At 56.2% G+C, this 27,370-nt stretch overlaps 2 protein-coding genes and 1 long non-coding RNA gene across 13 annotated transcripts in view; 2 read left to right on the top strand and 1 right to left on the bottom strand.

Moving 5' to 3' along the window:
• The window catches only part of TLN1 (talin 1), a 35,184-nt gene extending 28,097 nt beyond the window's left edge, over window positions 1-7,087 (top strand). For both annotated transcript variants that reach the window (XM_059837088.1, XM_059837087.1), the window contains 7 exons: window positions 2,732-2,837; window positions 2,979-3,103; window positions 3,397-3,522; window positions 3,654-3,716; window positions 3,948-4,130; window positions 4,799-4,924; window positions 5,866-7,087. In XM_059837088.1, coding sequence (XP_059693071.1) covers window positions 2,732-2,837; window positions 2,979-3,103; window positions 3,397-3,522; window positions 3,654-3,716; window positions 3,948-4,130; window positions 4,799-4,924; window positions 5,866-5,997 — 861 coding nt within the window. In that variant the 3' untranslated portion in view covers window positions 5,998-7,087. The remainder of the gene's footprint in view (window positions 1-2,731; window positions 2,838-2,978; window positions 3,104-3,396; window positions 3,523-3,653; window positions 3,717-3,947; window positions 4,131-4,798; window positions 4,925-5,865) is intronic.
• Window positions 7,088-9,417: 2,330 nt separating this feature from the next.
• Window positions 9,418-15,194, bottom strand: LOC132341532 (uncharacterized). Its single transcript, XR_009490261.1, has 2 exons — window positions 15,070-15,194; window positions 9,418-13,405 (listed from the first exon to the last, which is right to left on the bottom strand). It is a non-coding gene; the product is annotated as an uncharacterized LOC132341532 (long non-coding RNA).
• On the top strand, window positions 10,357-23,876 carry TPM2 (tropomyosin 2). 10 transcript variants are annotated; one of them, XM_059873159.1, is made up of 9 exons: window positions 10,357-10,580; window positions 11,467-11,588; window positions 17,695-17,828; window positions 18,828-18,945; window positions 19,055-19,125; window positions 19,873-19,948; window positions 20,080-20,142; window positions 20,471-20,540; window positions 23,569-23,876. In XM_059873159.1, the coding sequence occupies exons 1-9, from the start codon at window positions 10,463-10,465 to the stop codon at window positions 23,649-23,651; spliced, it is 855 nt and encodes a 284-aa protein (XP_059729142.1). In that variant the 5' UTR covers window positions 10,357-10,462; the 3' UTR covers window positions 23,652-23,876. The 10 variants fall into 10 exon arrangements, with proteins under 10 accessions (XP_059729142.1, XP_059729140.1, XP_059729143.1 ...); XM_059873157.1 differs by lacking the exon at window positions 19,873-19,948 and adding an exon at window positions 19,355-19,430; XM_059873160.1 differs by lacking the exon at window positions 23,569-23,876 and adding an exon at window positions 20,871-21,650.
• The last annotated feature ends 3,494 nt before the right edge of the window (window positions 23,877-27,370 follow it).

Raw genomic sequence — 27,370 nt, 5'->3', positions numbered from 1 at the left:
GGCTCTAAGAAAGGTATTTTGCTAACAACAGATGGAGATTAACTGGCTGCAAACAGATGGACGCTGAAAATCAATAACGTGGTAGTGTAATCTTGTAAAAATACAGCTTCCAGTAAAAGTGATAGGAATAACAGACCTCAGGCAGTGGGAAAACAAAGTGTCATGCCCGCAGCACTACGTGTGGGAGATGGACAGTGCCAGCCATAGCAAAGATAATGACTGGAAGTGCCCACTGCACCCTTTTGATCCAGTCTCCCTCTACCTGAGTCCTCCCAAGGACTTCAGCTGCAACATTAGTTACAAGAAGTAAGTTAAGCCTCTAGCATGGTAGGAAAGATCCAGTGAAGTCCTTCCAACGGTTTGCATTCTTGGCAAGACCACAGAAGTGGAGTCAGGGGCACTGTGGGGATGTACGTACTCAACCCATAGTGCTATGAGATCTCTCAAAGAGGACAAAGCCTGACAGGGATTCAGCTCTGTGTCAAGGTTGCACTAAGCTGGTTAGTGAGAGTCTGCTATCTGCAATCACCAGCTACAAAGTGGTGGAGCCCAAACTGTGGTTCCTGCAGAGAAAGCCCCCTTAGGCAGAGGGTAACCAGCACTGGCAGCAGCCAGGGGAGGTGGGCAGGAATCGATGGCTAGAAATCGAAGCTGCGTAGAGGAGAAGTCAAAGGGTGGTTTTATTCAAGGGAGGTAACCACTGGGGTACAGTTCCAAGGGGAGCAGTGAGTTTTCCATCCTCTGCATCTAGATCAAATGTCTGCCTGGAAGATGCTTCAGGCACACATGAATCATGGCAGCCAAGGCTGGAGTGCTGAGTAGAAATTCTCTGGCTGACCTGTTGTTAACAGATGATTAGGCTAATGACTTAGTGTGGCAGTGCCCGAGGTCAGCCTACTTGCAGGAACACGCCATTCCCCTGTATTTTGGGTGTTACCATCCTGCTGCCGTGCAGTGTTTTGACTATCATACATTGGGACATCCTTAAAAATGTTCACTGGAGATGCCTCTTTGTCAGCTTTAGCCTCGGGGTGCCTTCAGCTCCAGACAGAGACCATTTAGCAGTTTTAAACACATTGTCAGGGCAGACAGCAGGCTTAATAATAAGGCATTGAAACTAGATGTGCTCATGAGGGCAAACCAGCCATCAGCTTGAGTACTCTGAGCCTAACGCTGCTCTGGTCTCTCTGCTGGGGTGGCCCAACAAAAGGCCAGGGAAAAGCCATGACTCACCTTAGTCTCCACAGTACTCTGGTCTGCAAAGGCAGGAGTGGAGCTCATGGGTCATGTTTATCAAAGGACAGCAGGTTCCTGGAAAACCACAAGCAGGAAAGATCTGGGGGAATGGGAGGGGAGATGGCAGATGGCAGATGGGGTGCTGCCTCATTCCCCAGCAGCAGCAAGGTCATTGCTGTACACTTTGTCCCCAGGGGAACCAGTGTCTTCTGCAGAGCATGAACAAGTATGGTTAGGGTTCAAGAATAAGGGTTATTTGTCTCAGGCTGGAAAACATGGCTCCCGGCAGAGGAGTGGGAAAGCCTGCATATTTCACTGGGGAGGGGTAGGAATTTGAACCTCCATGGGGACTTGGTATTTGGTAACAATAGGTCTCTTCCTCCAAAAGCAGAGAGATTCCGTGGCTCAAAACTGCAGTGAAGCAATTCAGGGTGGGGAGAACTAAGGTGCAAAGGGTGTAAGGAGGAGAGTGGATCCGTGGCTACTCTGAGTGTAGGTGGCTCCTCTGGCTGTGGGAGCCTCATCCAGGTGCCCTGTCTTGCCTTGCCTGCAAGGCTGAAGTAAGAGCTAATGATGGCAACACAGCTCCCCACCCAGGATCTCTGATCCTTTGTTCCCACTTCTCCTCTTGGCTGCCCTTCACCCCTCACCAAAAAGCACCCGCCTTCCCCTACCCTTCCCTATCTCCCCTCCTTCTGGCTGGGGCGTTCACTGCTTTCTTTTCTCTCTTCTCCCTCCTCTCTGTCAGCCGGTGAGTAAGGCAACACTGGGGTGCCTGCTGGTCTCTAACCTCAGCATGAGCCCTGCTCATGGCGTGTCTGTGTGCCCAGCCCAGTGCTGGGGTGGGACTTGCGTGTGTCCACAGGGACCCTGGTGTCCATGTGTTTTTGTGTTTGTGTACTCACCCCTGCTCTAGCTGATGGGCAGCTGCTGCCTGTCTGGTGCAAGTTGGGCCAGCAGTGAGCTCTGCTTGTGCATACAGACCCTGTGTGCGTGCACACGTGTGCTGTGGTGTGTGCATGTGTCCCTCTAACCGAGGGGAGGACCCTTAGGGCACTGCCTGCCACCTCATACTGATGGGGCCAGCCCTCCTTGGCTGAGATGTCACTCCAGGGTATGCTCCTTTGCCCAGCTTGTGTTTGCAAACAAACCTCCAAAATGGGGACAGCAAAGGAGATACGGAACTTGAAATGATTTGCAGGGGAGAAATCTTGGTGTGGGTAGCTGCTGAGTGCAGAAAGGCTTGTTCCGAGGGTCTTGTGTCTGTAAGATGTCCCAGAAGCTTTGGATGCAGGAGGGCCCTGAGGAAGCTCATCTATCCTGGGGCACAAAGAGAATAGCCAGACTCACTCGAGAAAGCATCTCGGACGGTGCCTGACATGTACACATGTGGGAGGGGGCTCGGGGATCCCACCCTACTTCCTGGGGAGCGCACCCCAAACAGACCTATGAAGTTCCCCTTTTTCAGGTGCTTACATCTGCTCCTTCCCCCCAGATCCTGCAGAAGCCGACCCACGAGCTGAAGCAGCAGCTGGCAGGCTTCTCCAAGCGTGTGGCCAGCTCTGTCACTGAGCTCATCCAGGCAGCCGAGGCCATGAAAGGTAAGGAAAGATCCTGCTCAGAGGGGCATAACCAAGGACTGGGATTAGGGTGGAGGACTCAGCAGCTGCTGGAGGAAGCAGGGAAACTTAGAAATTAGACTGCATGCAGGTGTAACCTGCCTGGCTTCCCGGTGTTCCTAGGGACAGAGTGGGTTGACCCAGAAGACCCCACTGTCATCGCTGAGAATGAGCTGCTGGGGGCAGCAGCTGCCATTGAGGCTGCAGCCAAGAAGCTGGAGCAGCTGAAACCAAGAGCCAAGCCCAAGGTAGCAGTGCTGAGCCTTGTCTGACCTTAGTGCTCAGCTTGGGGTGGGATGGGGCTCCCCTGTCTGTGCTTTAGGTTTGAAGGCCCATCTGACAGCTGGTCCCTCTTCCTGTACTCCTGCTACCTCCCACATCCCCACCTGAACTTGCCTTGGGTAGCCCATGTCCCGCTGCACCCCGTAGCCCTTAATCCAGCTTTATATGTTTGCCCTCAGCCCCCTGCAGCCATCCTGCTGTTCTGCTCCATCTGTCCCAGCACTCCTGCTTGGGACTCAAACTCTGCTTTTGCCCACAGCAAGCAGACGAGAGCCTGAACTTTGAGGAGCAGATCCTGGAAGCTGCCAAATCCATTGCTGCAGCCACAAGTGCCCTGGTGAAGGCAGCCTCAGCAGCCCAACGGGAATTAGTGGCCCAAGGAAAAGTAAGGCCATAAGAGAAGAAGAAAATGTAGAGAAGGGTTTTCCCTTCTTATGGGGCTGGTTGTAGCCCTCATGCCTGTGATGAGAGGGTGTGCAAGGTGGTGACCCTTACTGCTCCCCTCCTTCTTCATAGGTGGGTGCCATCCCAGCCAATGCAGTGGATGATGGACAGTGGTCCCAGGGTCTCATTTCAGCCGTGAGTATCAAGGTCATGCTGAGGGGTTGAGGAGGAAACTTTCCTCTTGACTCCTGCTGCAAACATGAGGATGCTCAGCCCTTTTGCTTGTCCTCAGTGGAAGAAGTAGCCATGCTTCTTCCTCCCTCTCCCACATGCTGTGGAAGCTGGTTCTTTCCACCCCATGCCCCACAGCCTCCCTGGAGCTGATCAGGGCTCCTGTACCTCCCCTGACAGCCTCTCTTGCCACAGGCACGCATGGTGGCTGCTGCCACCAACAACCTGTGTGAAGCCGCCAACGCCGCGGTGCAGGGCCATGCCAGTGAGGAGAAGCTCATCTCCTCCGCCAAGCAGGTGGCTGCTTCCACAGCCCAGCTCCTCGTGGCCTGCAAGGTGAAGGCTGACCACGACTCAGAGGCCATGAAGCGGCTCCAGGTGAGTACTAGGCTGCCTCTTCAGCCCTGTTGTTGGAAGGGTGGCTGGGAGTGGCATGAGGGCACATGGATGCTTTCCAGGGCTCATGCTGCCTGCCTGTATGCCATCAGTGGGAAGTTCATTGGAGCACAGGCTCCAGGTTGCTTGGATTCCATTGCTATCTGTGTGCCAGGCATGTGAATGATGCTGGGCTGTTCAGCCTGGCAGCATTCAGGAACAATGACCTGGCACAGGAATATCTGAAATGGGTGCACTTCCTCACTGGCATTCAAGAGGTTAATGTATGGAGAAGCATATTCTGTAGCACCATTAATCCTCAGAGGCCATGGCACACAAGAGGTTAATGCCCGTGTGTTGGGGGGTTAACATGGGGTCTCAGCACTGGAGCCAAGGGCTGGGGAGAGGCAGGAGGGCTACCTCCCAGTCCCTGCCCTGCTGCTCAGAGAGGAGCCAGAGCCTGGCTGGGATCAGAAGCTCCTGAAATGGTCATGAGCGAGTGACAAGGCAGCAAGCCATGTAAAGGAATCCCTGCCTGCAGCTCCCAGCACTCCTAGCTGCCGGTCCTGCCTGCTGCCCAGCCTGGGGGCAGGAGTTCCTTCTCACCCCTGGAGAGCAGTCATACTCTGGGGCTGTGACTCACACTGATGCTCTCCTCCTCCCCGCTGCAGGCCGCTGGAAATGCCGTGAAGAGGGCATCAGACAATCTGGTGAAGGCAGCACAGAAGGCAGCTGCCTTCCAGGACCATGATGAAACGGTGGTGGTGAAGGAGAAGATGGTCGGAGGAATTGCACAGGTGAGGAGTGAGGCTGCTCAGGGCAGGAGCAGTTCTAGGTGCCACCACAACCTGTTTGTGCCAGTCTCAGAAGCATGTCCTACCACCCACCAGCACAGGTCATGTCTTGAGAGAGCCTCACAAAAATGCTGTGAGTTCACCTATCCCACTGTATCATTGCAAAGGGCCCCTGGCCAGGTAATAGTTGGCACAGACTTCATATATTACAGAAGGCTGATTAATATATCTTTATTAAGAAATCCATACTTTTATGTCTTAGTTCGCTACAGGTGTACTTGATTGGTCCTTTAGTCCAAACACCATCACCATTGGCTAATTAAGAAACCACCCTTTGGTAAACAATGCTCCATAACACATTCCACGTGTTCACAATATGAGGTGCTGCAAGTTAAGAATTGTTTCTCGTTTTTTTCTGTGATCTTCTCACAGACTTTTCCCAGAACAATGCCTGGGAAAGTTGTGTTTTGCTCTGTGGCCCAGAGAGCTGCTGCCACACCACTTAGCACCAGTTAAAAAATGAGGCCTCACCTTATCTCACCACAAGAAGCAGTGGGTGCATGCTCCCAGAAGTGTAAAGCCCTGGCTTATTCTTGGTGCAGAGCCCACAGTATCCTTTGTGACACAAGGAAAAAGTAGAGCAGTGCGTAGAGGGTGACATCTACCTAGTGTGGGGTGTCACAGTCCCAGTGCTGGCTCCCTGCAGCTGAGACCCTTTACACAGCACACTGGGCAGAGCTCAGAAGCTGTGCTGTTCTGCTTTATGTCCAGAGTACCATGCTCCCACTGCAGGGACAAACAGTCCTCATGCCCAGTGAGGCAGTGGCTGTGATGGGAGGGAAGCAGCAGCCAGAGAACGCAGCTCTGGGGTTGGCACTGCTGTGGCAGAGGCTCTGGCCTTCTCTGTGGGAGGCGCTTGTGACCTCGGGGCTCTCTCCTGGCAGATTATCGCCGCCCAGGAGGAGATGCTGCGCAAGGAGCGGGAGCTGGAGGAGGCGCGGAAGAAGCTGGCAATGATCCGGCAGCAGCAGTACAAGTTCCTGCCCTCGGAGCTGCGGGACGAGGAGCAGAACTGAGCCGCGCGCCCCCCGCTCACCGCACAGACTGCTGCCTGCCCGCCTGCCCACCTGCCTGCTCCTATTTAAGACGACCCGCCACAAGCGAAGGGCTGTCTGGGCTAGACCAGAGCTCTGCCCGCACCCAGAGCAACGGGACTATCTCAGCTGCCCCTCCAAGCCGGTGCCGCACCAGCAACTCCGCTTTGCTGCCCAGCCCACCTTCCCATGCACACCCAAGGCACAATCAGAGCGCTCGGAGGGACTCGGTTGGGGTGGGAGCCGGGGCTGCACTGGCTCAGGGCTCACCCGCCAGCCCCGGGGTGCGGGCCCACAGAGCTCTCCACTGCAAGGGGATATTTACTTGTGCCTTCTTCCTTTCCTCTCGTGCCCCTTTTTTTCTCTCCTCCACACGGGATGGGGACAGGCGGGTGGCTTGCCCTCTCCTGTGCGATGGCGTACAGGGAGCAGCCACCCCTCGCTGAGTTCTCGCGTGGAGCTGCCTTTCACCTCCAATGCCTTATTGCTGGCTGAATCTTCCTCTGCAGCTACCCTGTAAGGCCCTGAATCTGCCCCATGAGTATCTTCTTCAGCCCAGGCCCCTCTGGGGCAGCAGGCAGCAGGGCTGGAAGCCACAGTGCCTCCACTCAGGATGGGGGATGATGTGATGAATTCACCCCCAGAGCTGTTTTTTGCCTTCCTGCAGGGCTTCCCCCCAACTACGGCCCCAGCCAGCTCTGCCTTCCTCCTTCTTCCCAAGTGCCTGCATTGTTTTCCAAGATCTGCAGTATTTTTGTAACTTTTCCATTTCTCTAGTATTGAGCCTGCAGCTTCCAAAGTTCATTTATTTCCCTGCCTGCTCATGCCCTGCACACTAACACCCAGCTCTCGCTGGGGTCCTGTAGCCCAGCATCCCACCCCTCCTTGGCTCTGGGACCCCCATCCCTTCCCCTTTGCACTCGCTGAGGCTTCTCTCACCATTTTGATACTTTAAGCATCCCATATTAAAGATTGAAGGAAACCAGCTCCCCCCCAAGCCTCCGGGGTGGGGTGGGGGATGCCAGTGTCTCCTCAGAAAGACGCATTCATCAATAAAATCTGGTTTTCCTGCTTTCTTGCCAACTGGGTATCAATGGGCCTCTCCAGGAGAAGGGGAGGACAGGGGGGCCTGGGCGCCTTCCCTCCCAGCAAAGGGAGGGGGGAGTGTACCACGGGTGCTTATACAGCATGGAAAATATTTGAGGCACGTCCAGCCCCAGGCACCCGGCAGGCCGGACCCCCGCTGCCAGCCATGTGCTGGCCTCACAGGTGCTGCCGGGGGGCCACCACTGCAGGAGGGGATCTTGGGGATTTTGTTTCTTGGGGATTTGGGCTTCAGGGAAGGCAGGGGGGGGTATTTGTGTCTGGAGCTCAGCTCCTGGCCCCATTCCTGCTACCAGCCAAATATACACCTGGGTAGGGTGCAATAGGGGTGCAGGTGGGGTGACTCCCACCCCATAGTCACTGGTGGGCCATCAGTGGGGAAGCAACAGTCTGTTGTGTTGTGGGTCTGGGAATGTGGCCGGAGCCTTCCCGGCTGCCAGCGTTGATCTCACGCCCTGAAATAGCCCCCCAGAGCCAACCTGTGCAGGCAGCAGCTGCCCCAGCGTGTCCCCACCTGTTCCCACCCTGTCACTCAGCAGGGATTTGGGGGGCCTAAGCAGTGGCAGGGCAGGCAGAGGTGATGTGGGGTGCAACAGGGGCACGAGCTGGTTGGCACATGTCCTTTGCCTCTGGGGCTGTTCTGGTAGCGTGAGCTACAAACATCAGTGGCAAGGGCAGCATCCTGCAGTATCCCGGACAGCAACCCTCGTCCCCCTGTGGTCACGTCCCTGGGAGTGTGCAGGGGCTGTTTCTCCTAAGACACTCACCCCTGGCCAGGCTCCAGGGTGGATTTGTGGCTCTCACAGGCATCCCAGTCCTCCCAGCTGTCCCCTGACAATCTGCGTTGGCCTGACCCAGGCTCTCACCCAGGTACCGGCTTGGACATGGGGCCCTTCGGAGTGTCCAGCAAGGACAGTGAGTGGGCACAGCGTGGCAGCAGCTCTGCCCTCATCCTGCCATCCTGGGGACAAGGGAGCTCCAGCACCCCCTGCATAAGGCTGTAAGCATATCCACTGCTGTGTCCTCCAGCTTGGGTACAAGCAAGAGGTGGTGGCAAAAATACCAGGGGAGGGACACGGGGGTGTGAGTAATTACCACCCCTCAATCTCACACATTGATCAAAGGGTTATTTTGGCAGGCAGGTTCAGGAAAGCACATACAGAGGTTTGGAGCTGGGATGACCCAGTCATAAGGTGCCAGGCCACCGCAGGGATCCAAATTCAGCTAGGTTGGAGGTTAGTGCGCAAGCCATGCCCCAAATTCTCGGGGAGCCCAGGGATGGGGCAACTGGGGATTGCACCTGGAAAGATCCCACTAGTTGTCAGGACAAGCTTTTCCTTGGGAGTAAGGTCTGACCCTAGTGTGAAATATGGAGGGGATTGCCATCCTTGGAGACCTTAGCCCAGGACAAGCCTGGGCATGAGGCAACAAAGGGAGGGATGTGCACCCACACCTCTCTGCACTCCTTTCTCCCACAGGTTACCACAGAGGTCAGGCTTAAGGGCTGAGTCATGGACCTTGGCTCCCGGATGATTCCAGCAATGTCCATCAGACATGGCTATGATGCCTGGAGCAAAGAGAGCAGAGAGGGAGAGCAGCATCCTTTGGGGGCACGTCTGAGGGCTGGCCTGGCTCCAGGGCAAGCTCCTTGCTGCTTGCACCATGCCCATCATTATATTTGCCCCATGCACTGAGCACATGAGGTTGCTCAAGCCCATGAAGTTGCTCCAGGCTGAAACATCTCGCAGAAAAACAATTATTCTCTCCCAGGAATGATGGGAGACGAATCTTCCCCCTCCCCTCAGAAGCCACACGCTGGCAGTCACAGACTCTCCTTGTCCAAATATGTGCCTAATTTATCAGTACTAATAGCTTCTCTCCAGAGTCCAGCAGAGGCTCTTCTGCTTTCGCCATGGAGCCAGCAGCCTGTTGGTCCTTGACTGCTCCCACCCCTCCTATGCCCTCCATCATCCGGGCCTGAGGGCTTCTAAAAGGCACTTTCTCCAGCTGTCAAAAACTTTTTGTTCCTCTCTTCTTGGAGGACTGGTGCCGAGAAGTTGCGTCAAGCAAGGGCTGGCTGCAGCCCAGGGGCAATGGACTGGGGGAGCCTGTGCACCCCTCCTGTCCCCATCCCATACCAGCCTTCCACACGTGCCACACGGCTCCCATGGCCCCTCCACCAGCTCCTTCCAGCCCCCCCCTCCCGCCCCCGCCCCACAGCCCACCCTGCAGCTGGGAATGTGCCAGAAGCATTTACGATCGTTATTAAAGTACAGGTTATTTTTGGCGGAGCTGGGATTTGAAGGGTTTGCATTTTTTTGCCTGTGGAATACAGTTTATTTAGAGCAGAAAGATGAAGAGGGGCACTGAGCTGCCTGTATGCCCTGTGTCACTCTAAAGTGCCACTCTAGGGGCTGTGCATGTGCCAGGTGTCCTTGTGGGTGCCAGGAACAGTGGCACCAAGGTGCAAGACAGAAGGAAGGTGGGTGCCCAGAAGTCTGCAGAGAGCTCTGGCCCCCCTGCCCCACCAGCAGCCAGATGGGAAAGTCAGGGGCTCTGCTCACTTCTCTCCTGGGGGATTTTCCCCATGTGGGCAATGCCAGGCAAACATGTCCCTCAGTGCAATCACAGCCCGAGTGTGTCCCCTACAATTCAGTGCCAGCCCACTGGTGTTCCCAAGTTCCATGCCAGCCCTTGAGGTGTCCCCAAGCTAGTGCCAGCAAGCAGGGTCCCTAAGGCCCCAGGGTGCTGTGACAGGGCATGTGGTGTACCTAGGGCACTAGCATGAGGACAGCTCTAACTGGGGCCAGTGCCACCGGGGTAGCCGTACTCAGTGCCCCAGGATGTCCCCTGCCGCTGCCATTGGGGTACCCCAGCACAGTGCTACGGAGTGTCCCTCATCCGGTATCACAGGGGTACCACGAGAGCGTTGACCCAGGATATCCATCACCCTGTGCCACCAGGCTACCCATAGCACACTATCCCGCGGCGTCTCCTGCCCAGTACCACCGGACTGTCCCCAGCGTCGTGACCGGGGGTGTCCCTCGCCCTGTTCCCCGGTGTGTGCCGGGCGCCAGGGCTGCGGCGATGCCCGCCGGGGGGCCGCCCCCCCGTCCCGCTCGGTGCGAGGGCCGGTGGCGAGCCAGTCCCTAAAAGGTGCTGGCGGGCGGCGGGGGAGGTACCGGGGCAGCCCCCGCCCGGCACGGCCCCTCCCCAGCTTTTAGGCAGCTCGGCGGGGCGGGGAACGCAGTGCCGGTGCTCCCTCCGCTCCCGGTGCTCCCGCCGCTCCCGGTGCTCCTCGTCCCTCTGCCGCCCCGCGCCTCGCCGCCGACACCCCGCCACCATGGAGGCCATCAAGAAGAAGATGCAGATGCTGAAATTGGACAAGGAGAATGCCATCGACCGCGCCGAGCAAGCGGAGGCTGATAAGAAGCAGGCGGAGGATCGCTGCAAGCAGGTGGGTCTCCCACGGGCTTCCCCGGCAGTACCTGGGTACCCTCCACTCCAGGGGTGTCCAGCCCCAGGACCCTGTTCTTCTGGGAGTCCAGCCTGGGGACCCTCCACCCTGGGGACCTTCCACCCTAGGGTTGTCCCGTCCTGGAAATCCTGTCCCGCTGGGTGCCCAGCCCTGGGGATGCCATCAAACTGATCCTGGGGACACTGCACTCTCTAGGATCATGCAATCCCTATACCGAGCTCCCCACACTGGTTCTTCAGCCTGGAGTCCTCTGTCCTAACTATGTCCTGGCCCAAGGACCCACTGGGTGTCCTGCTTGTGGATGCCAGCTCTAGGGATTGACAGCCCTAAAGACCTTCCCTCTCTGTGACCATGTCCCCAGGGACATTACCCCATGTGGATCCAGGAAGGCCATGTTCCCCAGGAATCAACACTTAAGTCTCTTTCACTTGACCCCTTACGCTGGTCCCCCCATGTCTTATCTCAGCGGGACACCCCAGTTCCACCTCCCTATCCCCGTGCCAGGGAGAGCCCCGGGGACTGCATACTCCCACCGCAACCACAGAGATGGGAACACAGATTGGTGTCCCCCAGAGCTGTATCCCCAAGTTGGGAGCTCTCCAGTCCCCTATACAGAGAAGGAGAGCACCATCCCCTTACCTCCACCAGGCTCAGGGATGATGGGGGTCCAAGAGGCTGCTGTACACCAAGAGTCCCCCAAGGACCCGTAGACCCAAGGCTGTTAGAGGACACGTCCACGTCCATGTTTTCCTGCTGTGCCCCACACAGGCTGGGTGTCCTCAGGAGGAGAATGGGAGGACAGATCCCTTTCCAGCATTGCAGACACTGCCATCCCCCCGAACCCCACCCTTTGTCCTTTCCCCAGCTAGAGGAGGAACAGCAGGGCCTGCAGAAGAAGCTGAAGGGCACTGAGGATGAGGTGGAGAAGTACTCCGAGTCTGTCAAGGAGGCCCAGGAGAAGCTGGAGCAGGCGGAGAAGAAAGCTACAGATGTAAGTAGGCATGCCAACAGCTCCTCCCCTGCACAGGCTCTGGACCTCGGGGGGGTTAAAGGAAGAGGGGGCCCTTATATGGAAAGCGTCCGAGGGGAAGACTGTCAGGATCCCATTCCTTCGATGTTGACACTGAACTGGGCTGATGGGTCCTGTGTGGGGTGGGGGGACAGGCCAGCTGTGGTGGGCAGTGCTGGTTGCTGGTCCTGTCTTGAACTTTGTGGGGTAGCCTACAGCCTGGCTCCCCAAAACGAACGGGGACAAGTGTCCCAAGCTGTGTCACCAGTCCCCAGACATGCACCTCCTCAATGCTCTTTGGAAAAACTGTGGTGCTTGATAAACTGTGGCAGATCAGAGAAACAGAAAAATCTCTTGCCGTGGTTAGCTGCCGAGTGCTGGCTGCAAGGAAGAATGTTTGGGGTGTATGGAAGGGGATTTGGGTGGATTTGGGGTCCAGTGTGCTACTTTGTACCCTGAGAAGGGCAAGGCCAGGAAGAGTTTTATTTAGTGCCATGACTGATGTTCCTCCTGGGAAATAGATCCCTCTGGGGAGATGTTAGGAAGGTGTTGAAATTGGCTTGTGCCTGGCCAGGATGAAGGGTGGAACAGCTGTGTGCAGCCACGGGGCCGCTTGGGAATGGGGTATAACGACCTGTGGTGCCACACAGGGTATTTGACACCCTATAAATAAATACTCCTTTTGATAGCCAGCCCCTCTTTGATGAAAACCAACCCTGGAAATTGGAGGAGAAGCTAAAGCAGAGCCATCTGGAACACAGCCAGCAGGGCATGGCCAGGCTTTTCAGGATTGAGAACAAAAAATTCAATCCCAGCTGGTTTATGGAGCTAAATGGGGGAGATGCGTCAAATCTCTGAGGCTGCCGCCAAGGACAGGGGTGAGCGGACAAGGACGAGCAATGGCAACACCAGTCCTATGGCAGTCCAGAGCCCCTGGGCAGCAGCCAGGGGTCTCCTCAGAGCTCTTTGCTGATCCTATAGATGACTCTCCTTTAAAACATTGAGAATCCTCTGGAAGGGCACGTTTAACCTAGCATGGGGCAGGCATGTCAAGCTGGGCGAGGTGGCTGCTGTGTGCAGAGGAGTTCACACTGATCTGGTGGTTCTGTGCTGCTATGGGACAGGGCAAACTTACTGTGGCTGTGAGTGGATGTGGCATTCCCTGTGCAGGGCTCAGAGGAAGGGGCAAACAGAGGTACTGGGCAGATGTCAGCTGTGGGTGTGGAGTGGTTTGCTGCTGGCAGTAGGCTGTGCAATGCCATCCTGGGTAGGGAGGGTGTTTCCCTGAGCTTGGTCCACAGCAATTTGGCAGATTTGTGGGCTTCAGCAGGGAAAGTCCCATACCAGAAGATACAGTGGATGGGAGTCTCTGGGAAAGGGCCAGAGCAGGAGCCATGGTGATGGAGCCATGTCAAGCTGGAGGTTGGCTGCATCAGAGCTAGGGCTCCATCACCAGCACAGCCCTCCCAGGTCCATGCCAAAGCCTGGACAGGCTGCGCCATGTGTGGGGCTCTGGGAGTCACCCCTCCGTGCTAGGGACCTGAATGCGCTGACAGCTCTAAGTGCCAGGACTGGTGTCACCTCCTCCCTGGTGCAAAGTGCAGCACAGCTCCTGCTTCCAGCAGAGGAAGCACTGGGTGGACCCCCACAGCACACTTACCCCAGGCATCCCTGTGTCCTCCTCCCGGGCTGCCAGGACAGTGGGTGCCTGTGAGCACAGCGTGTCCCGATTCCTCAGACGGCTCAGGCTCATACCAGTGATCCAGGCAGCCTCCTGCTCTTGGCAAAAATGTCATTGCCTTAAAAGAATAAACACCCACCTCAGTATGGCCCTGCACTGCTGCTGGCACTAGATGGTGGGGCAGGAAAGCCAAGGGGACTGCACTTAGGAGTGCAAATACTTTGCCCCAGGCACTAGGAGAGGTGTCAGATAGTTCACAGAGCAGGGGATGCCTGACTCTTGATCAGCAACTCTACAGAGCTTCCCAGCAGCTCTGCAAGCCCACCGTGGTCGGAGAACCTCTTGTCACCAGGAGGGACAGCCCAGGGTGTCCAGGTCAGGATGGGCAAGGGCTGCTGGAAACGGTGCAGCTGGGACAAGAGGTTTAGGCAAGAACAGCCCTCTCCACCGGCCCACATCCCCAGCATTGGCCTGTCCCCAGCCACCCTGGAGGGGCCTTAGGGAAACTCTGCCGTTCCCAGGCCATGATCCCAAAAGCTTCGCCTGTGTTCCCGCCCCAGCTGCTTTCCCCAGCCAAGACTTTGCTCTTATTTGGCGATTCCCTGAGCTGGTGGGAGGGAACTGGACTCTGCTGGGAAGTGACTGCATCTCGGGGTGGGGCCACGGCAGGAGGCACCTAGCCTGGCTACTAGGGGATCAGGGTGGCTGCTCCCTAACCTGTGCCCTTCTGCCTGCAGCTGGCTCGTCCCTGCCCCACTGCTGCCAGGAAACCCCTTGTTTCTGCTCTGGGCCCCCATATCCTGGCTTGTGCATTACTGACATCCAGGCCTTGGACTGGGAAGGGGCAGGACTGGCTAGGCCCAGGGCCAGGCCCAAGGCTGTATGCTCCCAGGGGACCCACAGTATCGCCTCTTCCGCTGCCTCTTGGCAAGGGGACATGGATCTGCAGGGTGCAGATAGCAGTGGGGCTGAGTCACCCCCCGGACCCCTGGCCCTGGAGCTGATGCCAGCTGGTGAGGTCAGCCTGGGAACTGGCATTCCTGGAGGCAGGTGTGAAGTACAGCCAGGGAGCTGTCAGTACATCTTAAGGGAGGATTGAGTGCCAGCAGCTCCAACTTCTGATGGATCAAGACATGTGCCCCAGCCAGGATGGAGAGCCAGGAGCTGGAGCTTTGACCTCCCCCATAGGGCGCAGTCCCCAAGGCAGGAGGTGCCAGGGTCTCCATGGGCCCCATGAGTCTCTTGGGGCTGCAGGACAGGTCGTCACATTGGGGAGCAGATGCCAAGGGACTGAACGTGATGGATGCTGGGCACCTAGCTGCAGCCCAGGTATCCTGGAGGATGCCCAGGAGCAGGCTCTGCTCATGCCTCTTACTGACTTCCCATAAAGAAAAAGTCCACAACCCTCCTAAGCTCTGCAGCAATGGCTGGGGAGGGCAGCACTTGGGGAGTACACATGGGTACATTGCTCCTGTGGCCATGGGGGCTCCACAGGACGAGATCCAGCACTCACAGGCTCCATGGACTGCTGGAAAATAGTCTGTTTCCCTGGGCTCCTCTCCATTGCTCTGGGGGATTTCAGTGCGACTGTGCACCCCTGCCGGGGGGGCAACATGCATCCTGGGCACAGAGAGGTGTGTGTGCCCTGCCTTGGGGCCCCTGTGTGCCCTCTCTGGAGTACTATGTACCCCTTCTGACGACCATGCATCTGCCTGGGACCATGCGTGCTGACCCAGGGTGCGGAGACACTGTGCCCTGCCCAGAAGCAACTGTGCTTCTTACCTTGGCGGGGGTGTAGAGACAGTGACCAAAGCCTGGGGAGGACCACGCACCCTGCCCCCGGGCACCCTCTGTCCTGTTTGGGATGAGGAGCACTGTGCATCCCTACCGGCGTGGGAACTCTCTCCTGCCGCACACTTCGCCCGGGGGAGCGGCAGAGCAGGTCGGCCGGAGGCAGCACAGCAGTAGCAGGAGCAGGAGTAGCAGGAGGAGGAGGAGGAGGAGGAGCAGGAAGGGATGGAGGCAGGGCGGGCGGCGGGAGCGGCCGCTGCCTGAGCGCTTCCTGCCCGAGCCGGGCGGATCCCACAAAGGGCTCGGCGGTGTGGCCTCACCGCCGGCAGCCCCCGCCATGGCCAGCGCCAGCTCCATCGATGCCGTCAAGAAGAAGATCCAAAGCCTGCAGCAGGTGGCCGACGAGGCGGAGGAGCGCGCCGAGCACCTGCAGCGGGAGGCCGATGCCGAGCGGCAGGCCCGGGAGCGGGTAAGGGCCGCTGGAATGGGAAGAGGGAGGGCGGGGGGCACCCCGGCAGCTCCTCGGGATCGCCCGCCGGCTCCGGCCCCGCTGCCAGCATCGCTTGCGGCGGTCCGGCCCCAGCCCCCTGAGCCCCGGTAGCCGGGCTGGCTGCCGCCGGGGCGCCGGAGCGCCGGGAGGTTCCCGGGGAGCCGCGGGGAGCTGCCACCAGCTGGCGAGAGCCCGGGGCAGGGAGCTCGGGGCAGTCCCTGCCTGCGGGCGGCCTCCGCCCGCCGCCTCCCTCCTCCGTCGGTCAGGCGAGAGAAGATGCTGCGTGCAGCGGAGCTCCCCTGGGCTTCCCGGCTGGCCGGGCGCTGGAAGCGGGCAGCGGCCAGCCCTGCCTTGGGATCGAGTGCCTCCTGGGAACGCATCTCTTCCCTCGGAGGCCGGCGTGCACAGCTCAGAATCCCACGCCCAGGCTCTTGTCCGGCTTCCAGCGGACTCTGCCGTTTGGGCCGCAGAGCTTTAGCTCCAGCCTGTCCCTTCGTGGGGACAAGCCACCCCTTCACATTGCCTCAGGCCAAAATTTCCATTTTGGCAGCGGGATGGTATGCCTAAGCTGCAGCTTTTTCCTGGTTTGTCTTTGTAGTTGTTGGAGCTTTCTGTTTTTTTCCTTTCTTTCTTTTTCCTATGCCCACTCATTCAACATTCTCACCATATCAGGAGCGGCAGAGCTGGGTGCGGTACCCGGGTTGTTGTCACTCGGGCTGTGTGCGGAGGAAATGGCCCCTTCCTGCAGCCTGAGATCGGGTTCCTTGGTCACTGGGAGCTGCCGGGAGAGCTCATGTTCCCAAGTGTCCATCCGGACAGCTCTGACCCACTTTGGGGGTGATTCCCGGGGAAAAAAAATCTACCGACGCAGTGAGGCTGATGCTGCAGGCAGAGCATTGCCCTGTGGGCACCAGCTCCAGTTCCCCATTGAGCGGTCTGGCAAGGGATGGGGTCTCTGTGTCTGTAGAAAGGGCGATCATGGGGCGGAGGCGGCTCTGGGGCTGGCAGCTATGGGGCTGGCAGCTGTCTCAAAGGGCTGCCGGCTGTGCCTGTCCCCACCCTGCCAACTCCCCACAGGGGATTGCTCAGTGGGGCCAGCAAGAGGGTGACAGCCTCTTGCTGCTCCCATAGTCCCTGTGCTTGGCTAGTATTCCCTGGGGCATTCCCAGTGCTGGAGCATGAGGCTGGCTGTGTCCAGGCACTGCAGCCAGCCAGTCTTGCTGCAGCCTGTGAATAAGCAGTAGCCTCTGTCTCCTGGGTTGGTGCATAGAGCTGTTCCTCAAAGTGAGGTCTTATTGCCACCCATCCCTTGATTTTTGGGGGTTTGTCTTCCTCACACCCTCTTAGTGGGAAGCGGGGCTGAGAGCTGCTGAGGCAGCATTTCCTGACTGTGGCAATGGAGCAGGAGGCCTTTACCAAATGGAAAGAGTGCAAGGCCAGGCGTCAATAGTCTGGCAGAGGGCCAGGGCCACTGCTCCTGGCCAGCCTCAGCTCCCAGCCCTGTGCGTGGGGAGCCTGGGAAAGGGAGGGCTCTGGTCCTGCCAGCCTCATCTTGGCCAGGCGCCAGCCTGCCGAGGGTGACTCGCTCCACTGCCCACGGCGCTGTGCTGTGCATCAGCTGGGGGGCTCTGTGCTTGGCTTCAGGCTGCCCTTTTGCACAGGGCCCTGGGGGTTCCTGCAGGAGAAGCTCCCGGCTCACTCCACCGCCTCTGTAAACAGGAAATCCACAAGCAGCTCCGATCTCCTTTTCGGGAGCGAAGCCACACAGGGCATTCCTCCCCCTTTACTCACTGCTCTGCAAACCCCAAATACCATCCCCATGACGGCATGGCTGCCCCAGCAAATGTGCCCTGTCCCCCTCCAAGGCGGGAGCTGAAGTGTGAGGACACATGGTGGGGCTGCACATGGCAAGGCTGGGAGAAGCCAGCATCAAACAGCCACTAGGGATGGAGATAACCCTATAGAGAGGCGAGGGAATGCATGGTCAGCCATGCCATTCCAGTGAACATGGCTTTGTTGCACAGTGCCAAGGGGTGTTCTGCATGGTAAATAGGAGTAATCATTGAAAATGCTTTTTCCAATAATGTATTTGACATGGGATGACTGAGGGGTTTCTGTTCCCCCAGGCTGAGGCTGAAGTGGCTTCCCTCAACCGCCGTATCCAGCTGGTAGAGGAGGAGCTGGACCGCGCCCAGGAGCGTCTGGCCACTGCCCTGCAGAAGCTGGAGGAAGCTGAGAAGGCTGCTGATGAGAGCGAGAGGTGGGATGGAAAGGGACAGTGGGAGTGGTATCGGGTCACCATGGATTGCAGACAGCCCCCTCAGTTTTGCAGTGTGGTCCCTCTGAGTGACCTTGTTGGGGTTTCTGTTCACTTTCCTGCAGACTTCAAAGGGAGAGAGCAAAGCCACTATGCAAAGAAGTCCCCCAGATACACTCTTTTCCAGAGCATACATAAAATCCTGAAAAATTTTATCTGGTATTTATAAAAACACCAGGCTGCAACCAAAGCCAGAGGACAATATGAGCATGTTCCCCAGAGCAGCTTTAGATACTCAAGGACAAAATAAGAGCCCAAGAGGAAACCTCTGTGCTGGTAACTAAGGTCAGATTTGAGGACAAGACAGCCTCATTCAAAAAGACTTCTAGAGGGTGTATGTTGCCCCATCCTCAGGGCAGGTAGGTTTACCAGACTGGAGCTGTGCAGGCAAGGTTGTATGGGAGCACCCAGCATGTCACAGTGTTCCTGGCAGTTATGTGAGCTCTTCCCTCCATTGCCAAAGATCAGTTTGAGCAACAGCATCTGAGTGAGAGAAGAAGAGTCTCCAGGAGCTCCTTCTGTGGGGGTTTGGTAATCCCCTGTTTGTGAGCATCACCCTGAATGAGAAAGGCTTTTCTGATATTTCCTAAGGGCTTCCAGCCTGTGAGGCTGTTTTTGTGGAGGTTGTGGCTCATCCTGGGCTGGACACCTTTTCCCCCCCAAACATGGGGTCAGAACCTGCCTGCTTGAGTGGCACCATAGCCATACCTCACTCTGGAACCTAGCCCTGGGGCCAGCTCCACTGTAATTTTGCACAGGAGCAGTTTTGGGGTGCTGGTGATGTGATCCTACTGTGTGCCATCCTCCCTGAGCAATGTCCCATGTCTCTGAAGCTAGAGGGTGGTGTGGTTAGGGTACAGGATGTGCAGATGGGCAGGCAGGATGTGCAGATTACACCTTGACCCACAAGCAGTAAAATCTCCTGGTATGGTCTTTCCTCAGAGGCATGAAGGTCATCGAAAACAGGGCCATGAAAGATGAAGAGAAGATGGAACTCCAGGAAATGCAGCTGAAGGAGGCAAAGCACATAGCAGAGGAGGCTGACCGCAAATATGAGGAGGTGTGTACCCCATTCCCCAGTCCTGACAGCCTGGCAGCACCCAGAGCCATCTCTTTATAGCCCCAGCTGTGGCAAGCACAGGGCTAACATGAGTTGCTGCCTTCAACAGGTTGCCCGCAAGCTGGTCGTTCTTGAGGGAGAGCTGGAGCGCTCAGAGGAGAGGGCAGAGGTGGCGGAGAGGTGAGCAGGGCTCCTGGTGGGCAGCATGCAGGGGTCCCACACAGCCCTTGTCCCAGATCCCTGGAAGACGTGGGGATGGGGATGTCCATCCCTAGAAGCAGCAGGGTCTGTCACTGGGGTGGTCCTTGGGATTGCAGGCCGGGGGTAGGGGTGTGCCAACCCACTGGCATCATATCCTTGACCCTGTTCTCTGGTGTCCCCCTACCGGGGTGCCCCTCTTCCACCCCAGCCGAGTGAGACAGTTGGAAGAAGAGCTGCGGACCATGGACCAGTCTCTCAAATCCCTCATTGCCTCAGAGGAAGAGGTACTGGGGCAGGGGCGCGGGGCAATGTGCAGCAGCCCCCTCTCTCTGTCACTGTCTCTCGACCATGCGAGCCACCTCTCTCCTTTCTGCACCACTGCCTCCAGCACCAGCCTCGCCTCGCCCCCCTCTCGGCAGGTGCAGGCCAGGCACGCTCCTCCATCCCTCCATCCCTGCTTCCTTGGCAAGGCCAGCGAGAGCTTGGCTGGTGGTGATGCATGAGGTATCCGTGCAAGGAAGCACAAGGAACGGATGAACAGATGCGTCCTGGCAGCTCCTGCTCGCAATGGCTCTGCTCCTGGTCCACTTGCACTGAGTTTTCTCCTTTCTCAACTTGTTTTCTCTCTTTCTTTCCTGCTTCCCCATGCCTGTTCTTTCTGCTCCTGCCTCTCTCCTGCCCTCTGGCCCTACTCCCCTCCTCCTGCCGACCCTGCTTGGGATGTAGTAAATGTGGTGACCTAGAGGAGGAGCTGAAAATTGTCACCAACAACTTGAAGTCCCTGGAGGCCCAGGCTGACAAGGTAGGACCCAGGGAGGCTGCTAGGGTTGGGAAGAATGCTTGGGGTCTGGGAATGCTGTGGTCTCCTGCTGGGGTGAAGGACAGCTGGAGGCATGCCTTGGTACTCACAGGTGCTTTTCTCTGTCTCTGCAGTATTCCACCAAGGAGGATAAGTATGAGGAGGAAATCAAGCTTCTAGGGGAAAAGCTGAAGGAGGTAAGAGTTGTAGGGCTGCCACAGAATCAGTGCTTGGCATCCTGAATGGGTTTTGGCCCCATTATGCCTATGTCCTCTCACGGTTTCCTAAATTGCAACCCAGCATCATAGCTGGTACCTGGGTCTGGGATGACTTTTATTAGTCTGGTCTGATTTAGGGTGTGAGGCTTCATGGAGCCTTAGTCACTTCTTGTCCCTTGCCTTTCCCATGGGAGGGCTTCTGGAGAAGGGTACCAGAGATGCAAGTGGGGCAGATTTGGAGTGCAGTGCAGCCTGCACCACCCATTGTGTCCTGCAGCTCACCCTTTCCCTGCTGTGCTTCCCATAGGCTGAGACCCGGGCGGAGTTTGCCGAGAGGTCTGTGGCGAAGCTGGAGAAAACCATTGATGACCTTGAAGGTAAAATGTCCCCACCAGCCCCATGTCCTTCTTTCCTGGGGTGGCGCTGGACACACCATGCCCCTGGTGGGGCTGGACAGTGCTTGGCCAGAGGGAGGGGTGGTCAGGATTTCTGGGAGCAGTATGCTGGATGCTGCGGCATCTGGTGTGGGAGCACAGAGCTCCTGGGGTCTGGGCCCTGCCGTTGGGTAGGCAATAGGGTCATGTCCATGCTGCCTGTGCCCACACACCCCTGCTGCCCTCAGCCCGCTGCTCACAGCCACTCTCTCTCTTTACCTTGTGTCCTTCACTCTATTCCACCATCTGCTCCCTGCCTGCCTTCACCTGCAGATGAAGTGTATGCGCAGAAGATGAAGTACAAAGCCATCAGCGAGGAGCTGGACAATGCACTTAATGACATCACCTCCCTCTGAGCCCCACGCTGGGCACCAGCACTGCACCTGCTCCCTGCCTGTTTCTCCCCAGCTCGGCTGTTTGCCTGCCTGGCCATCCCACCTCTCTCCCTACCCTCTCTGTCCTCCTCTGTCCTACCTAGCCTGTGCCTGTCCATCAGCTCCTTTGGGACAGGAGCTGACCCAGGGTGTTCCCGCTGTACCCCTCTTTGGGGAGACAAGGTGTAGGTGCTTTGAGCTGTTTGTTCAGGGCAGGAGAGCAGCCCCACTTACTGACTGGACAGTGTAGTTGTAGGCCCATGCCACAGCATTGCCCTGGGGATCAGGACTGTGCCCAGAAGCCCTTTGTTCCAGCAGCTCCCTCCTTGGCTCCCCAGCAGCAGAAGCACTGGGGACCCTGCAGCTCCGGGGCTGGGGGGGGCCATTTCCCCCCCCATATACTTCCAGCAAAGTCCCCTGGTGCTGCTTGCTGGCCCCAGCATGGGGATGACCTGCATTGGGGAAGCGGCACCTCCACTGCCAAAGCTCAGGCCTGGGGGATAGAGGGTTGGATCCAACTGTGCAGACACCTTGTTCCCCGGCAGGCAGGCGATCCTCACTCCTCCCTCACCCTTCTGTCCTTTGCACATTGCTCTTCAGTTTGCATCTCATGACTTTTCTTTTGTGTTCTGTCCCTCTGGGTTAATGAGTTGATATCAATAAAATTTTAACATTGGTTTCTCCTTTGTTTTCTTCATGCCACTCTATCCCTCATCTCCTGCCTGTCTCATGTGGGTGCTGTCAGCAGTGTGGTAGGAGGTGGTTGCAGGCAGCTCACAGCCACAGGCCCCCCAGGCTGACTATGGCTGAAACCCAAGAGGCTCCCATGCTGCCAGGCTAGCAGGACGGGGCCATTGTGCTGACCCCAGTCACCCCCTGATTCTCGTACACAGCTTTCCCCATCTCATGCCATCTTCTCCATGAGTCTTTTGGCATGAAATGTTAGGGTTTGACCTAGTGCTGTCAATTCCCTGTCTCTATTCTCAGATATTGCCTACAAGCAGCAGTCTCATCCCTGTCATAGCTCCTGCATCACCTTCTCTTGGTGAAAAGGCTGGCGCTACCCTTCAGTAGTGATCTCTAAATTGGTCCTAATCCACCTCCTCCTTCCTTACCACCCTACCCTGTCCCAGAGCCCAGTTTCCAAATTATTGGACCTACAGCTTGTCCCTGCACAAAGACTGGCTGCCTCATGCCAGTCCAGCTGTATCCCACCACTGGCTGGGTGGCTTGTGGTGTTTCCAGCGAAGGCTTTCAGAAATGCTGTCTCTTTTCACTAACTCACTTTTTTCTCTCTCTTTCCTGTGCTGCGTTGATGTCTCCATTTTCTCTAGAGCGCTCTCAGCAGGAGGCCGAGAAAAACCGTGTTCTCACTAACGAGCTGCGGGTCATCCTTACTGAACTTAACAACTGAGCTGCCCAGAGCTCCTGGCCCCGGCCTAGCCTCCCTGCCCCATTTTGGCCAGGCTGGCTCCAGGCTGGGAGACCCTCCCCACTGGGGTGAGGCAGGGTGTGAAGCCTTGCCTTATCCTCATAGGGGTAACTACCCTGATTGGGCAGGACAGGGCGCCCCTCTGGAGTTGATCAGTTTTTGTGGGAGAGATATGAAGGGTTTTGGGATGTCCTGGGCATGCCTGTGTAGTGATGGCTGTCCTCTGGCATCATCCTGGCTCTGCTGGGGAGGGATGTGGTGGTTTGTATTGCTGCCTTCCTTCCCTTGTCCTGGGAGTCAGTGGGCAGCCTCTTCCTCCTCACTCTGGTACCCCAAATTGTGTAGGATGGATCCCTTTAGAAAGAGGTCCTTGGAGGGTGCTGGTAAGGCTGGGAAAAGAGCTGGGGATCCAGCAGCACCTGCTGCCCCAAACTTGGGACAGGGAAGAGGCTAGCAAGGGCACTCTGGGAGATGGGGCTGGGTGGACAGCAGTCTTTTTCCATCCCCTTCTCTGGGGGAAGCAGGACGCCATTTCAAAGTGAACACCAGTGGGAGGCTGCCTTGGCAGAGGACTGCCTGGCAGAGCTTATCCTTGTAGCCTTGTCAGCTCTGCTCCTTATCTCTCTGTTGTCCACTGCCCACTCTCCTGGGCTGTTATTGAGCTGCTTTCTCACTTCTTTTCTTCACGGATCACTGCTGGGTCATGCAGCAGCCATTGGTTCTCCACTTCTGCTGGCCAAGGGTTTGTGCACATGCCTGCAGCCTGCCAGTGGTGATACCCCAGTGTCTGGCCAAATAATGGTACTCTCCAGCGGCACCTGTGCTGCAGAGTGCTCAACCATGGGCAGCAGGGCAGCCTGGGAAGATGGAAATGCTGAAGAGTGGTAACTGCCTGTCCCAGTGACCAGCCTGACTGGCCTGGCTTCCCTGGCAGATCCCAGAGTGGCTGGACTCATCCCTGCCAGAAATGGGGCTACCTGTGTGGACTATGCTCCACAGGGGATGCCCCATTTGACTGGGGGCTGTTGCTGTACTGAAATGTCCACCTTTGTGTGTGTGTGTGTGTGCTTGTGTGTGTGCTTGTGTGGTGCGTGTGGGTCCTACTGCACCTGGGTACATTTGGGTTGTGTCTGTGTGCGTGGCTGGGTGTCCCTTGTATTCACAGAGAGCCTGGCCAGTGCCAAAGAGGAGAACGTGGGGATACACCAGGTCCTGGACCAGACCTTACTGGAGCTGAACAACCTCTGAGCTGCCTTCGCAAGCCCCTATCCCTTTTCCCTACCCAACACATGCACCCCACTGGCATGCTCAGGATGCAGTCATCAGCTGAACTGCATCTTGGCCAAACCCACACCTCCATTGAGAAGGGAAGCTCAGCAGCCTTGCACTGTTGCTCAAGGGGATCTTGTTTGTGCACAGCCTAAACGGCTCTGTCCTGTCTTTATGTCCAAATATTAAAGCAGTTTGACAAGATGGATGGCTGTGTTTGGTCCTTTTGGATGGGTACAGGCACTGGGAGTGGAGGTGTGGGTCTGCTTCCCCAGTTCATGCATGGAGGGTCTTCTGCAGGACCTCTGTGGCTGTGGTGGGCTGGGAATGGTAACCACATGGTTTGGACTGTGTCATCTCCATCACTTCCTTGGAACACAGAGGAGACCTCCAGGTCTCAAGCTCAAACTCACCATCCTCTTCAAGTACACAGTGATAAACCATGTCACTGGTGTGTCCCCTTCCACAGTCTGCATGCTACTAGCTTGGCAGCTGGGGAAGCCACAATGTTCTTGACGTCTCCATGGAGGGTTCATGTTCATGACAATGAGGAAACACCCCAAGCACATGATCATACATGCACACGTTAGTCGTTGTCAGGGTCTTCTCCAGGTATGGGATTATCTGCTCACTCTTTGTACTAGTTAGAATTTCTTTTGCCAGTGACTGAATGCCTTCCTGAGGGACAGCTGAAGAAACTAGCAAATATTAATGCAGCAGACAAAGTGTTCAGGAAGTTTCTTCCTGGCTTGCTGTATTTTCTCCAACACAAATTGAAGAGCAGCCGGATGTGTATCATTGCTGTTACCAAACTGGGCTGGATTTCCTGGGGATGCTCAAAGCCATTATCTAGTCCTGCCCCTCACTTTGGGCCTCTCCATGATGTGGACCCAGCCCTGTTGTCCCACGCTACCCAGCGGATATCCCTCTAAAAGCACATCCACACACTGCCAGGAAACACAATTCATGCTGACCCGTTGTCAAGCCAGACCCAGCAAGAGCCTAACAGGGATAGCTTTTGTTATCTGCTTTCCTTTATTTGCTGTGCCTCTCAGGTCAGGAAAGGAGGGTGTTGAGATTGCAGCTCTTTCCTGCCCAGGTGCTGCTGGCCTCCTGCCCTCTCCATGGCCCAGCAATTCTGTTTTGTGATTCTAAGGCCATCTACAGCAGGGAAAAAAAGCTCCCTGTGCAGAGGATGGTCATCTTCAGTTCATCTTCCCAAGGTTGCAGTCTGCTGTGAGCCGCAGCCTCCCACCCTGGGCCTGGAGGAGCTGGAGGGGAGGACAGCACATGTTGTCTTGGACTGCTGAGCTGTTCCTGCGCAAGGGCTGCAGCTCCTCCTTGGGCCCGCCTTCCTCCTCTGCAGCGCATCAGCTGAGCCATTCTGTTGTTTAGTCAAAGCACCTTCCAGGCAGGGGGTTGTCTGGCTTCAAAAAGAACCAGCGTGTAAAAGCACCTTTTCTCTGGAAGCCTGCACCCTGCACTGCAAACAAGCCTGCCCTGTGCCTCAGTCAGGGTGCTTCCCAGTGCCCAGCCTCTGGGTGCTCTTCGCCTTCCTGCTGGGACAAAGAGCCCTTTCACACCCACTGTTTTTTCTCCATTAGCTGCAGCTGCCTCCTGGTTTGGACCAGTCCACTTGACTTAACTGTTTACACCTCGCTGCAAGGGGCTTTTCATTCTTTTGAACAGCCTGTGATTTGGCAGTGAGATCCTAACTGCTGTTCCCAGGTGATGCTCAGCCTGAGAAAGACATGAGCTGTGTCATGGTTCAGCAAAGCTTTACATTTCCTCCATTCTTCCACCTGTCTCCTTTCCCCTGTGGCCTCCTGGAGAAATAGGTGGGCCAGGGAAGCATGCTGGGCTCTGTGGAACTGCTGGCACGGGAGCATGTCTCCCCACAGGTGTCACAGCCTCACAATGAGGACCAAATTGCCTCTGCCCTCCTCCCTTCCTCTCTCTCCACCTCTCCCACAGAATTTCAACCTTTGGATTTCTTTATTTTGGCCTGGCAGACTGAAGACCTCTCCACAGAGTTTTCTGCCCTGCTGTTGGTTTCCACCCCATTCATATACCAGTACATGAACTTTCAGTGGCCTCTCACCTCTGCTCTCTGCTCCAGTTTTCTCATCTCTCCAGTGCCTCATTTCAACTCTGAGTCCTTGCAATTCAATGCCCATGAACTACATGGTGGAGTGGGAGGACCACACAAAGAGCATTTGAGATACTTTGATGAGACTTGTCAAGCTGTGAAAAACCAGGCACAGACTACTGCCACCCCTCAGTCTCTCCCTGCATCTACAGCTTAAGACACTGGGGAGAGGGCCAGAAAAACTGTGTTGCCAAATCATGAGGATTTTGCAAAGCTCTGGGGGATTTCAAAACAGGTCAGGCCCCCTAAAGCCAAGTGCCACATAAATCTCCCAGTCCCAAATCTGTGTAACTGACTTGTCAAAGGCAGCAGAGGACAAGGCAGCTGGAGGGAAGCATGGATGGCCATGACCACGTGGCACCATCTCAATTTTCTATGAACCTGCCCCATATGCAGTGCTTGGGGCTGTGCTGCCTGGGAGAGTGGAGTGTGCAGTACAGGAGGACATGTGTCCTCTGCTCCTCTTGCTCAGGGGATCTGGGAGCAGCACTGCAGCACTTCTGCTGCAAGAAAGGCCCACGACAGGGTGACAGGCAGAAAGGGACTCTTGGGGACAATTCATTGCATTGGTTTAGCAGTTGTTGGTGACAGGGTTGATTTACTGCCTTTCAGAGCAAAAGAAAATTAAAAAAAACCACTTGTTATCAGGGTTTTGTTATGCAATGCCTTTCTTGCAGGATGTCTCCCCTATGTTGATGTTTATTGTCTTTGTGGATTGGGCTAGGATCATCATTTTGGTGAACTTCATAGTATTACCTTAGAAGATGATAAAATTACTGGTCTTGATTCTATCACGCTGGTCCATGCTTCAAGTGCTGGGCAGGTCCTTCTTTAGAATCACAGAATAGCTGGGGTCAGAAGGGATCTCTAAATATCACTGCCATGAGGAGGGGCACTCTCAACTAAATCATGTTACCCACAGCCCCACCCAGCCTTAGCTTGAATGTTTCCATTGGTGATGGATGTGGTGATCACAAAGATCTGAGACCATTGTGGGCATCTTTGAACTTCTTTTGGTCATTGTCCTCCTCCTTGCTGCCGGAGCTCTTCTGCTCCCTGTAGCTGGCAGAGGCATGCTTCCTTTGTCTGGCCAGCCAGCAGCCCACAGTGACCAGGACCAAGGCTGATACAGCACCTTAAAACAGCCCCTGCTGCTGAACTGCAGAAAGGACTAGGACTTCATGGCGCCCTGTCACTGACATAGTTTATGAAAAATCCTTTCCTTAGGATTTTTCCCTCTTGAGAAGCTGAGAAGCCTCAAGAACAAACTGTAAACAATTCTTATCTGCTGCTGTGGAATGCAATAGGGGGAATCTGTGATTGGTCTCATCTGATTGTTTCCAATTAAGGGCCAATCACAGTTCACCTACCCAGACTGTCTCAGTCAGAGACAAACCTTTGTTATTCATTCCTATTCTATTCTTAGTTTAACCTTCTGATAAAATCCTTTCTCTCTATTCTTTTAGTATAGTTTTAATATATTATCTATCATAAAATAATAAATCAAGCTCTCTGAAACATGGAGTCAACTTTCTCGTCTCTTCCCTCA

Source organism: Haemorhous mexicanus, chromosome Z (assembly GCF_027477595.1).
Source record: "Haemorhous mexicanus isolate bHaeMex1 chromosome Z, bHaeMex1.pri, whole genome shotgun sequence".
NCBI classification, from domain to species: Eukaryota; Metazoa; Chordata; class Aves; order Passeriformes; family Fringillidae; genus Haemorhous; species Haemorhous mexicanus.
Note: the sequence above shows the minus strand (reverse complement) of the source record. Positions and strands in the feature narration are given on the sequence as shown.